General features: G+C 58.1%; 1 protein-coding gene across 1 annotated transcript; it reads left to right on the forward strand.

The window, feature by feature from the left end:
• The first annotated feature begins 9,151 nt into the window (after positions 1–9,151).
• Positions 9,152–10,563, forward strand: ACTRT2 (actin related protein T2). Its single transcript, XM_032760952.2, has one exon. It carries the CDS (start codon positions 9,347–9,349, stop codon positions 10,478–10,480), a length of 1,134 nt encoding a protein of 377 aa, XP_032616843.1. The 5' UTR covers positions 9,152–9,346; the 3' UTR covers positions 10,481–10,563.
• The last annotated feature ends 2,193 nt before the right edge of the window (positions 10,564–12,756 follow it).

The following is a 12,756-nucleotide window of genomic DNA, read 5'->3' on the forward strand; positions in this document are numbered from 1 at the left end:
GAAATTAACAAGCCAGCTTTGTCCCCGCATCCCCACCGCCCCCACCCCGCCGCCTCCCCAGGCCGGTGGCAGTCCCACCACGCGCCGGCAGGGGGCGAGAAAGCCTCTCTTTTGAGGGCCCCACGCGGCGCTCCCGCGGGACCCGCCTGGGTCTGGGCTCCTGGGACAGGGAAGCCGGCCTTCTCCCCGGATGCGGGGGCAGAGAAAGACCGGTTCCTTCCGGACGTCGTACATCAGGACCTGCGATGCTGAAGAATGAGGAACTGGGTGGAAATCGGGTTTGAAGCAGGGAGAGCTTCCCCTGCCCAATCTCTCAGGAGCCCTGCTGGGTGCCCCTGCCAGGTGCCCCTGCCACCTGTCCCGTGCCACTGGGGCCACGCTCCCCAAAAGGCCGTGCGTGGTGGGCTCAGTCCCCAGCCCTGCCCGGAAACTGGCTGACAGCACTGTCCCTGCTGACAGCCGAGGAAACTGGGCCGGAGTGGCTGGAATTGGAGAGAGGGTTCTGGCGAGGCCCTGGCCTCTGCGTTGGCTGGCTGTCTCCTTCTGTCTCTCTCCCCACCTTCTGCTCTGGCTCTCTGTTTCCCTCTTCCTCCCTGTCTCTCTGTCTCTGTCTCTTTTGCTGTCTCTGTCTCTTTCTCCATTCTCCTCTGTCTCTGTGTCTCTCTCTGTCTCTGTCTCTCACCCCCTCCTCCTCTCTCTGTTTCTGTGTCTCTCTCTCTGTCTCTGTCTCTGTCTCTCTCGGTTTGGTCCCCCCCAAGGGAAGCTGATGCCGTGTGTGAAGCTACCTGGAGAGGTCCATGTGGCAAGGGACCAAGGCCGGACAATGGCTAGATGAGAGCTTGGAGGCCAAACTCCCCTCTCACTCCCCACTGAACCTTCAGATGAGACGGCAGGCCCTGCCCACAGCTCAGCTGCGGCCTCATCAGGACCTGAGATCCAAAGGCACCCACACGAGCTGTACCCAGATTTCCTGGCCCTCAGAAATGTGAGATGAGAAACACTTGTCTTAAGCTGCTGAAGCATGGAATAACTCCCTACCTGGCCAGACAGGACTGGAGACTAACTCCCAGCGTGGCTGGAGAGGGCCATGGCCCCTCCTTCTCTGCTCCTCATGCAGCAGCCTCTCCTGAAATGCCCACCAGGCTCCCGCCTCTCACTGGGTGCTATGCTGTCACCTGGATCCCCAAGGCGGGGAGCGCCGCTGCTCGCTGCGCACAAACACAGCTGGTTCCCAGTGGGCAGGCGGCACCTGCTGAACTCCAGCCCTCTCTGAAATGCATGTATTCACATCCTAGCCCCTAGTACCTAGGAATAGGACGAAATAGGGTCTTTGCAGATGATCAAGGCAAGATGAAGTCATTGAGGTGGGCCCTAACCCAAAAGGACTGGTGTCTTTGGGAGAAGGGGAACCCAGATGCAGAGGCATAGACAGGGCCGACTAGAACGATGCCACCACAGCCCAGGAGCCCCAGACACCAGGAGCTGGGGCTGGAGCAGGGGCCTCCCCAGTGCCCTCAGAGGCTGGCGGCCCCATCCACACCCTGATGTTGGACTTCCGGTCTCCAGAACTGCGGGAGGATGAATTTCTGTTGTTTCCACTGCTGAGTTTGCAGCATGTGCTTCTGGCAGCCCCAGGACATGGGTGCATCGGCTGCCAGAATCCACCCCTCCATTAGCCGTCGAGTTTTCACGTGGAGATTTTAGAAGACCTTGGGAGGAAAGTGACCCTTTGAGGAATTGTCCCATGGTTCTTCACATATGGGGTGTTGGACCCTGGGAAGGGGAAGGAGGAAGCTGGGAAGCATTTTTCTGCCAGTTTCTGTCCATGTTGTGAGCACATGCACCCCTGGATGGACCAGCCCTGAGTTCAGGTGCAGCCCCAAAGTACACAGCAAGCGCATGCAGGTGGGCATGCAATGTAATTGACGGCTCTTCTTTTGTAACAGAAAAAAGAAAAAACAGAAAACCTCAATAATTGAACAATTATTAAATGGAAATACCTCAATAGGGGTTGGTCTAATAAAGTGGGCAAAGCAGACAACAGTCACTGAGCAGCTGTTCGGAAGAGCAGCACTCGCTCCACATGCTCGCTCCGAGGAGGAGGGGCAGGGACACGTTGGGGATGCGCCTGACCCAGGTTAACTGCAGTGACACTGGAGCAGCAAGCGGGGCCGGGAGGGGGCTTCCCAGCACCTCACACCATGCTCACTGCCAGTGCTCCAGGTCAAAGCCCAGTTCCCCTTGAAAGTCTTAATAGGAATGCGAGCAGTGCTCTCCGGAGGGAGGTGGGCGTGGGCAGAGTCTGTTCTCATCCCTCAGCCCCCGTATGCCTGTGGCCTTGCCCGGCCAGCCTCAAGCCTGCTCCAGCCTCACCTGCTGTGGATGGGACACAGGAGGGGCCTGGCTCCCATACCCCCCAGCACATGCATGCACAGAGCAAAATATTTCCAAGTCCAGAGGAGTAAGGCTGCCCTGTGAGCTGACGCCACCCTGTCCCTGGCAGGTGAGCAAAGGCACTGCCCAGCCTCCAGACTTAGTGTCCTTGCAGCCTGGTCCTCCCGCCACCCTCCTGCCTGTGTTCCTCCAGGGCAGGGGTGCCTGGTAGCTTTGCAGTGTCTGGGCTCACTCTCCTCCTCCCCTACTCCAGGGTTGGATGCTCCCCGGCCCTGCAGTGAGGCACTGAGTCCCGGCCAGGGGACGCGCCGAGCCCCTGCATTGGAAAATAGCAACAGTACTCATAATGCTGATGACTGAGCAGAGCTCACCTGAGGATGTGCACGCTCGTGAGCGCTTTGGGGCTGCACTGGCACTTGGGCCTCGGCGACCTTGCCCATGAGCCTCAATCCAGGACCCTGCACGGAGAGCTGAAGAGGGCCGGTCCCATGTGGACTGAATGTTCCCCTGCAGAGTCCTCTGTGAAGCCGTTTAACACCCAGCGTGGTGGGGTCAGGAGATGGGGCCTTTGGTAGGTGATTAGGGTCCTTGTGAGTAGAGAATGAGACCAGAGCCCCTTCCCTCTCTGCCACTGAGGACACAGTCAGAGATGACCCTCACAGACCCTGAGGTGCTGGGCCTGATCTCAGACTCCCAGGCTCAGAACCGTGAGAGGTCAGCGGCTGCTGCCGAAGTCCCCAGGCTGTGTGATTTTGTGAGGGTGCCCTCAATGGCAGCAGCCCACCTCTGGGCACCACGCGGAGCAGTCCACCAGCATCTGGCTGCATGTGGATGATGCCACTGAGATGTGGTCTTGGACCCCAGGGCTTAGCCCACCCTCATGGGTGGCACCTACTTGACACCCCACAAGGGAGACAGTCCTGGGGTCTGCGTTTTCTAGCCCAGCCTGCAGTTGGAGAGCAAGTCACAGAGCCCTGGAAGCTGCTGCAGGGAGGGCCCTTGTCTTTTTAGCATCCAGAACCCAATATTCCCAAACCTCCATCTCAGGCTCCTGCCACACCTGTCCCAGGTGAGAGGCTGCCTCTGCAGCCACTGTGTGCCTAGGTGGGGCTCATCCCCTGGCCAGGGAAGCTGGAGCCGCCACTCCCTTGAGGCCACCCCTGCTGGCCACTAATTGGTTGAGGCTCTGGGCACCATGGAAGGAAAGAAGAGAGGGAGAGAGGAGAGAGGAAGGGAAGGAGGGAGGGAGGGAGGAGAGAGGAAGGGAAGGAGGGAGGGAGGGAGGAGAGAGGAAGGGAAGGAGGGAGGGAGGAGAGAGGAAGGGAAGGAGGGAGGGAGGGAGGAGGGAGGAAGGGAAGGAGGGAGGGAGGGAGGAGAGAGGAAGGGAAGGAGGGAGGAGAGAGGAAGGGAAGGAGGGAGGAGAGAGGAAGGGAAGGAGGGAGGGAGGGGAGAGGAAGAGAAAGAGGGAGGGAGGGAGGAACGGGAGAAGAAGGGAAAGAGGGAGGGAGGGAGGGAAGAGGAAGGGAATGAGGGAGGGAGAAAGGAAAGAGGAAGAGAAGGAGGGATGGGGAGGGAGGGAGAAAGGAGAGAGGAAGAGAAGGAGGGATGGAGGAGGGAGGAAGGGAAGGAGGGAGAAAGGAGAGAGCAAGGGAAGGAGGGAGGGAGGAGGGAGGGAGGAGAGAGGAAGGGAAGGAGGGAGGAAGGGAGGAAGGAGAGAAGGAAGAAAGAAGTGAGGAAAGAGGGAGGGAGGGGAGAGAAAACGGAGGAAGGAGGATGGGAACAGGGGAGGGAGAGAAGGAGGAAGGAGGGAGGGAAGGAGATAAGTAAGAAGGAAGGACGGAAAAAGGAGGAAGAGAGAAAGGGAAGGAAGGAGGGAGGAAGGGAGGAAGGAAGGAGAGAGGGAGAGCAGGAGGAAGAGAGGGAGGGAGGAAGGGAAGAAGGGAGGGGAGAGGAAGGGCAGGAGGAAGGTAAGGAGGGAGGAGGGAGGGAGAAAGGAGGAAGGGAAAGCGAGGAGGAGAGGGAGGGAGGTGGGAGGGAGGGAGGGAAGGAGGGGGGAAGCGGGGAGCCAGGGGAGGGAGGAAAGCTGGATACATGAAGTATGGCTGGAAAGATGGATACTGAGTGGGTGGATGCGTGGGTAGTTGGATGGAGGGGACTCGGATTCCATCTTAGGGACTCACAAGGGCTGAGCTGTGGGGGAGAATGCTGGGGCTTGGGCCCTTCTGGGGTGAGGGGTAGAGAGGTGGAGGAGCAGCCATACTGGATCCTCCTGTGGCCGCTTGTGGGCCCTGTGCTCCCCACACCCTCCTCACTCTTTTGAGGACAGTGCGCCTCCTGCCATCTAAGAGTTGCCCTGTTCCTTCACCACTGACACTGGCATGGAACCCTCAGCAAGAGGGATCTGGCCACCAGATGTGGGCCGGCACTAATGAGCCCAGTCCACTGGTCAATAATTGGCTGAGGCTCTGTCCACCAGTGACAGATGGAACCAGGGACAATGGGGCCGACAGAGAGGCCCCTCGCCCAGGTTTTGGGTGACCCGGGCACCCTGAGCCAGGCTGGTGGGGGCAGTGGGTGCCCAGCAGATACAGGGCTGCCCACTCCAAGCTCAAATGCCTGACAGATTCCTGGGGACACCCACATCCATCCACCTCCAGCTGCAGTCTCAGGGCCCATACCCGGGGATGGGAGGTGGGTAGGGGGTGCTGGGGGAGTGGGAGGGGGCTGTGCTAGGCGCGACTACTCCGGCAGAAGGAAAAATGAGGCTTTCTGTGTAGGACGAAATGATGACCCCAGAATCATCTCAGGGTGAGCCCTGCCCTGGAGGGGGTTGGCGGTGCGGCCAGCTCACCCATAAACTTGTTCAAGTGATTTATGAGGCTTGGTCAGCACGGGTGGGGGTGGGCCAAGGCGGAACTGTGGCCTCTAATTGGAGCAGGGAAAGGAGGACGTCCTTGTGTTAATAACAGCCTTCGCCACCAGCACTCCCCATGAGCTCCAAGTCCGCTCAGCCACTGGGGTTTCTGTCCAGTTGGACATCAAATCCCCCCAGGTGACAGGGACCCCTGTGGGTCTCACACAGGCACCTCCAGGAGGTGCAGATACAAGTAGTCAGAGGGTCGAAGGTGTTTCCTCATGGACGGTGAGCACGGCGTCTCCCACCACTGACGGGAGGAGGCCGAGGTTCCCAGGCACCTGAGAACCGAGAACCGCAGGGAGGAACTTCTGCCCTGGGGACAGTTGGAAACCAGTAGAATGTCACGTAGTTTGTGGCTCATAAACCCACTGGATCTTCTCAGTGGCCATGTGGTGCCAGCCCCAGACAGTGGACAGGCCTCCTTGGTGGTGGGGTCTTCAGGGTCCTTCCTGCTTCTTCTGGCTCTGCCCACAAGGCAGACAATTCTTCAGTGAAACACTGAGCAGCCAGGACAGAAGCATCTGCCGAGCTGGCGGCCGGGCCCTGAGCCGGGCCTTGCCCCTGAGGTTCTCGGCTCCAACAGCAAACCCAGATATGACAGTGATGGAGCCAGCGTCGCCCCGGGTGTCCAAGCATCCCGATGGTAACTAGGGCAAGACCACCCTGCCTGCGAATTGCTTCTCCCAAATAGACAAACAGCAATGTGGTGGGCTTCGAAGGGCCTGCTCTGCCGGGCATGTGGCATCCTGGCCACGACTCTCTTGAGTTACCAGGATGGGTCAGGGCACCAGACCCAAGGCCAAGGGCACCACTTCTCCCAGGCTCAGCAGGGAGGGTGAAAACATTTAGGGAAAAAAGGACCTAGCCCAGGGCCACTGTGCTGCCAGTGCCCCAGCTTTCCCAGCTGTGTACTTGGGGGTATGCCCTTGTCTTCTCCAAAACAGGGACTGGCAGGGGTCATGGAGGGACCGAGAAGAGCTGGAAACAGGTGGAAAGTCCCAGACCTAATGTGGGGGCTGGGGAAGCAGCCGGGCCGGGGAGGGTGGGGACTGGGGCCTGTGTGTTTTTGCAGGACGTGCACAAGGGTAAGAGGCTGTGCCCGGGATCCTGTGACTGTGCCTTGTGACAGCAACAGGGGACGGAGGAACCTCAGAAGCCCCACAACACCCCACCAGGAGCTCAGCAGCCCAGGCTTAGCGGCGTCTGCCTCCTCCTCTGTGCTGCCTGCAAATGCCCAAGACCCTAGCCCGCCCAGGGCCACCTCAACGTGTGTGTGTGCCTGACCCAAGAGCCCTCCCCACCAACACTGTCACTGCCTCCCACTGTGGCCACCGGCAGAGCCAAAATCTAGAAAGCATCGGAGCACGTTCCTCTCAGCTCAGCCCCGAGTGTTGGGCGACACTGAGGCACTTCCAGCCACACCTGAGAACCAAGGATGCGGACCCTCTGTGACGGCTGCAGGCTGGAACCCCAAGGCGCAGCAGCCAGTCAGGGAATGCTCTCCCCAAAACGTGAGACTCGAAACCTTAGCAATCCCCACAGTTGGTGGTGGATCTGGGCTGTGCAGAGCCGGGGTCTGGGAGACAACACAGCAGGCTCAGTCGTCCCAGCCTTGGGAGCCCTTCCCAGGCCAAGGCCATGTCTACAAGGTAGAGAGGGCTTAGCTGGGGGCTGTGGGCAGAGAGGGCTCAGCCGGGGGGGCACGTACCATCCCTGAGTGGCACTCTCTCGCCCTCCTGGGTAAACCTGGTGCCCATCTGGGCCCATCTCTGGTAGCATCGGCTGATGTTGAGCCAGTGCACAGCAGGGCATGTGACTGAGAGGGACCTCGCCCCTCTGCAGAGCCAGGAGACAGCCTCCCAGATCCTGTTCCAGGGCTTCAAAGGGCCAGCCTTGTGGACAGCCACGCCTCTGCCAGGACCCCAGGCTGTGCAGGTCAGCAGGGATGGGCCCACTTGTATCTCCCAGGACTGGCGCCTGTGGTCTCCCAGTTCAGCGAGGAGGGAACCCTTCCCGTGCAGGGCGGTCCTTCTGTTCTGAGTGTGGCTGCACAGGACAGCCAGTAAGGCATCGGAGGATGACTCATCTCGCAGCCTGGGACCTGCCTGGAAGATGGCCTTCCAGGGGGGCCCCCTCTGCCCCTGCCCACTATCGAACAGGAACAGGGTGAGGATGGTGCCTGCCCCTGCCCCAGGACACTCTCCCTGTCCCCCAGCACAGGCCTCAGGTGACCCTCAGCAGGACCTGTGGGGTGACCTTGATGTGGGCAGGGAGGAGCTCCAGGGCCTGGGTCAGCAGGTTTCGAAGGAGGCCTCAGGGCCCCAGGCCATGCCCATGGGTCAGTGCCTCCATCCACACCTACAGCCTCGGGGAGCCCGGGGTCTCTGAGACAACTGCAAGCAAGCTGTGTGGTGGCTGCCACCGTTTCCAGAGAAATGGAGATTTAAAAGCCACACCCGCCCTGGCACGCGTTTGACTCAGTTTCCCTCTGGCGGGGTGCCCTCTAGGAAAATCCTTCAATAATCAAGTTTTTGTTGACTCCCACCCAGGGATTAGTGGTGCCCACAAAGCCATGTGTCAGCAAGACACGTCTACACACACATCAACGAGTGTACAACGCGTGTCTACACCACCCATCTACCCCATGCGTCTATACGGCACATCCATACTTGTCTGTACCTTGTGTGTACACCACATATCTGTACCACGTGTCTAGACTGCCCATCTACAACATGTGTCTACACCACCATTGGATTAATGCCTGCTGCTGGGTCAGCAGGGCAGGCAGGACACACAGAGGGGACCACCAGCAGGAGCTGAGGGGCTCCAGAAGGGGAGTGACCCCGGGAGGCGTCCTCTGGGAGAACCCTAGTGGACCAAGCTGGGCTGGAGCATGATTGTGGATATGACAGGAGAGGGAGAATAAACCTCATATTCTCCAAGGCCACCTCCAACCTCCTTAGGAAAAAAGTGAAGCTGGTTCCCAGATTGGATCCCCTCGCACTTTCTCCCCAAGCGGAAAACCAAGCGGGGGTCTGAGTGCCGGGCGTGCACTGTTGTGGGTCCTCTGATAGTCCAGAGCTGGTGCCCTTGGCCTGGCCTAGTGCCTCCTTCCTGGTCATGCTCAGGCCTTGACCCTTAACAGCCTGGTCATCTCTGAGCATTGCTCTGTGGTTGTGGCCTGACTGTGTGGCAGCTCGTAGACACGGAGAGGTGTCACAGGCTGCAATCCAGGCAGCCCATATGAAACCAGCGGGCCATATCTTCAGGGCTGTTGGGGTTCCCAACTCTATGGCTGCTGGACTTTGCTGTGTGCCGACACTTCAGAGTCTGCAGAGAGGAATGAAGGGTCCTGGCTTCAAGCCAGAGCAGAGATGTATTCCTGGACAAAGGGCCAGCAGCCCAGAGGGCTTTGAATAGGGTCTACCCAGTGGGACAGAAGCCAGGACTAATGGGATGGAGGGAGGAGAAATCCCTGAGAGCTTCCTGGAGGAATCACTATTCAAAAGCACATTCTAAGTTTCTGTTGGGACAGAACTGCTTACAACACCCCTCCAACCTGGTGCTTGGTTCTCCCCCTTAGCAAAGGGAAGTGTTGTCACCCCAGAGGCTGCAACTCAGGGGCCAGAGAAGCTGGTTTTCTAGGGTGCACCCAGGCTGGGCTGCTTCTCTCCACTCTGCCTCAGTCCACAGGCTTGTCCAGCACTGCCCTAAGATGCACTTGCCTCTCTCTCTTGAGCACCTCACCCTGTGGGGGATGGGAGACTCAGAACCCCACCCCCAGGGCCCCTGAGGCTCAGGACAATCGTTGCCTTGGCTGGATTGTTACCTAAGAGACAACCCCCTGGAAGAGGCCTCAGCAGGCCCAGGCCACCTGAAGGGAGAGCAGACCTGCGGCCGAGGGCGCGGTGGTAGCCCTGCCTTGAGACACCCCGAGAGCCGTGGGAAGAGCTGCGGGATCCCCTATTGCATCACAAAGTAGCCCTGGAGGGCTGGTCTTTATTTTGATGAGGCTGAGAAGGGAAGGCTGTGGGCATGTTTAATCCTCACGCTTTAGACTCCCCGGCTGTGATTTTTGACAATGGCTCGGGGCTCTGCAAGGCGGGCCTGTCTGGGGAGTTTGGACCCCGGCACATTGTCAGCTCCATCGTGGGGCACCTGAAATTCCAGGCACCCTCAGCAGGGGCCCACCAGAAGAAGTACTTTGTTGGGGAGGAGGCCCTGTACAAGCAGGAGGCCCTGCAGCTGTACTCCCCCATCGAGCGTGGCCTAATCACAGGGTGGGATGACATGGAGAGACTCTGGAAGCATCTCTTTGAGTGGGAGCTGGGCGTGAAACCCAGCAACCAGCCCCTGCTCGCGACAGAGCCCTCCCTGAACCCCAGGGAGAACCGCGAAAAGATGGCAGAAGTCATGTTCGAGAGCTTCGGCGTGCCCGCTTTCTACCTGTCGGACCAGGCGGTGCTGGCTCTCTACGCCTCGGCCTGCGTCACAGGCCTGGTGGTGGACAGCGGGGATGGGGTCACCTGCACTGTCCCCATCTTCGAGGGTTACTCCTTGCCCCACGCAGTCACCAAGCTCCACGTGGCGGGCAGGGACATCACGGAGCTCCTCATGCAGCTGCTCCTGTCCAGCGGCCACACCTTCCCCTGCAAGCTGGACAAGGGTCTCGTGGACGACATCAAAAAGAAGCTGTGCTACGTGGCCTTGGAGCCCGAGAAGGAGCTTTCCCGGAGGCCGGAGGAGGTCCTGAGGGAGTACAAGCTGCCCGATGGGAACATCATCAGCCTCGGGGACCCGCTGCACCAGGCGCCCGAGGCCCTGTTCGCGCCCCAGCAGCTGGGCAGCCAGAGTCCTGGGCTCTCGAATATGGTCTCCAGCAGCATCACCAAGTGTGATGCTGACATCCAGAAGATCCTCTCTGGGGAGATCGTGCTGTCGGGGGGCACTACCCTGTTCCACGGGCTGGATGACCGGCTTCTCAAGGAGCTGGAGCAGCTGGCCTCCAAGGACACCCCCATCAAGGTCACGGCTCCCCCCGACCGGTGGTTCTCCACCTGGATTGGAGCCTCCATCGTCACCTCTCTGAGTAGCTTCAAGCAGATGTGGGTCACCGCCGCAGACTTCAAGGAGTTTGGGACCTCCGTGGTGCAGAGAAGATGCTTCTGAAGGCCGCTTCTCGTGGGGTACCGTGTGGGGTGAACCCTAGCCCCAGCTTTGGGAGGATGTTCAATAAAGGACACATGCCGGAACACCTGGCCACCTCAGCTCAGTTCCTTCTTGGGGGCGGCAGAGTCATTTCTGGCCCTGACGGTGCATCTGTGAAGTGTCTTGGTCCACACCCGCTCCCCTTCACTTCCTCGCAAGAAAGCCTGGGCTGAGGCCAGGCTGTGTCCATCTGCAGTTTGTGTGAAAGTAGGGCCCTGGGCCTCAGGTGAGTAGGGCGCTGGAGTCTGCATTCTAAACAAGGATCTTAGGTGGGCCGAGAGAGTCGGCAGGGAGGGTGGGGACTAGCGGGTGCACCTGGTTCTGATGGCTCAGCCGGAAACCCCTCCCTGTGTGGGCCCTTACCTAGCATGCCAGGGCGGGTGCTCTGCTCGTGGGAGGCCGGGCAGCCGAACAGGGTGGAGCTGTCGCTCTCAGCAGATAGGAACAGACAGGAACAGAAGTCACCATTTGTTTAGGGCCCTCTAAACTCAGGGGTCCTGCTCCCAAAGGAAGTACAAAGAATCAACACTTCTGCTTAGTGAGTGTGATTCTTCTGTTTGTTTTTGCTTTCAAGGATGTTTATAGCATCGTTGTTTGGGGGCAGAATGCTGGAAACAAAGTTAATGGCCATCACCCATGTTAACAGTTGAGTAAATTATGCATGGAGGGAATTTTTCCACATTGATGTGGTGGAATTAACCCAAAATATTATTGGGAGAGAAGTGGAAAATACAGATAACTCTTTATGCAATGGTCCTTCTCTTGGTTTTTTGGAAAAGAAAACAGCGCCCCTTCCCCACGTCTTTGCCTATGTCCGCTGCTTTGTATGGACCCGTGCCTGTGTTCTATGTGGTTACCAAGTGCACACACTGTGGGTTCCAGCATGTCACCAAGGGAAGAGGGAGGGAGAGGCGATGCAGGCGGAAAGAAGAAAGGAGAAAAAAAGACTCAGGAAATTCAGCCTGAATGAAATAAACTCGTTTACCTGAAATGCGTGTGTCTTTCAATCTTTACAAGGTGTATCTTTTCCCACCATTTCACTTTCAACTGACCATGCTGTGTTGGAAGTGAGATGGGGCTGGTCTGAAGACAGCGTATAGCTGGGTCATTTTCTTATCCACCCTACCAATCTCTGCCTTTCAATTGGTGTATTTAGTCCATTTACCTGGTAACTCATCTATATGTGGAATCTCAAGTCTGCCATCTGATCACTCTCTGCTGTGTCTTCCGCTTCTCATTCCTATTTCTCTTTTCTTACCTCCCTCTGGGTTACCGGAACATGTTTCAGGATTGTGTCTTGATTTATTTAGCGTGTTTAGAGTACCTTGTTTTTGTAGGTTTCTTAGTGGTCACCCTGGGCATTACGCCGTATATGCCGGGATGTATATGATGTCACAAGCTACAGGCATTGACATGGTACCATTAGAGGGAAACGTGAAACCTTCTTCTGTCTGGGACCCTTCCCCCCTCACCTCTAAAACACAGTTGCCTTGTCTGCTGTGCGTGCACTGAATGCAACATCAGAGGGGGCTGAGATATTTCCTTCAACCATCAAATATGATTTAAGAAGCTCGTCAAGTCGAATCTATTGACCCCTATTTTTACCCAATCTGGTGTTCTTTTGTCCTGTCTGAAGCCCCAGACTCATTTTGCTGTTATTCCTCCTGTGTTTAGAGAGCTTCCTGCAGCCATTCTGCAAGGATAGGACACTGGCAACAGAATCTTTGCCTTCCTTCAACTGAGGTGACTTAATTTCTCCCTCATCCCTGAAGGCTGTGTCCACTGCAGTGGAATCTGCAGGTCACCGTTTCCTTTCAGCTCTCAGGCTCCCCAGCGCCTGGTTTCAGATCAGGCATCTTCTGTCACTCGCTGGGCTCCCCAGGTCATGGGTCGGGTCTCCGTGGCTGCTTCAGTGTTTTCACTGTTTCTAGATTTCAGAACTTTAATTTTGATGCGTCTTGGGGTGGATTTCTTTGGGCTTATCCCATCACGTTTTCCCACCTTGTGAATGCTGGGGGTTCACCTCCCCGCAGGGAGCCCACTGACCCTAAGGGTCAGGCTGAAGTGGTTGCGATGAGACTGGCTCACACCACCTGGCTCAGCCTCACTGCTGCTGCTTGGGGTGGTGGGGTGGGGTGGGGGGGTGGAGGGAGGTGGGGATAGGATGGGGGTGAGATGGGGAGGGAAGGGGATGGAGTGAGGTGAGGTGTAGGGGTAATGTGGGGGTGGGATGGGGT

The sequence above is a fragment of the Hylobates moloch genome, unplaced genomic scaffold (genome assembly GCF_009828535.3).
Source record: "Hylobates moloch isolate HMO894 unplaced genomic scaffold, HMol_V3 SCAFFOLD_9, whole genome shotgun sequence".
NCBI lineage: Eukaryota > Metazoa > Chordata > Mammalia > Primates > Hylobatidae > Hylobates > Hylobates moloch.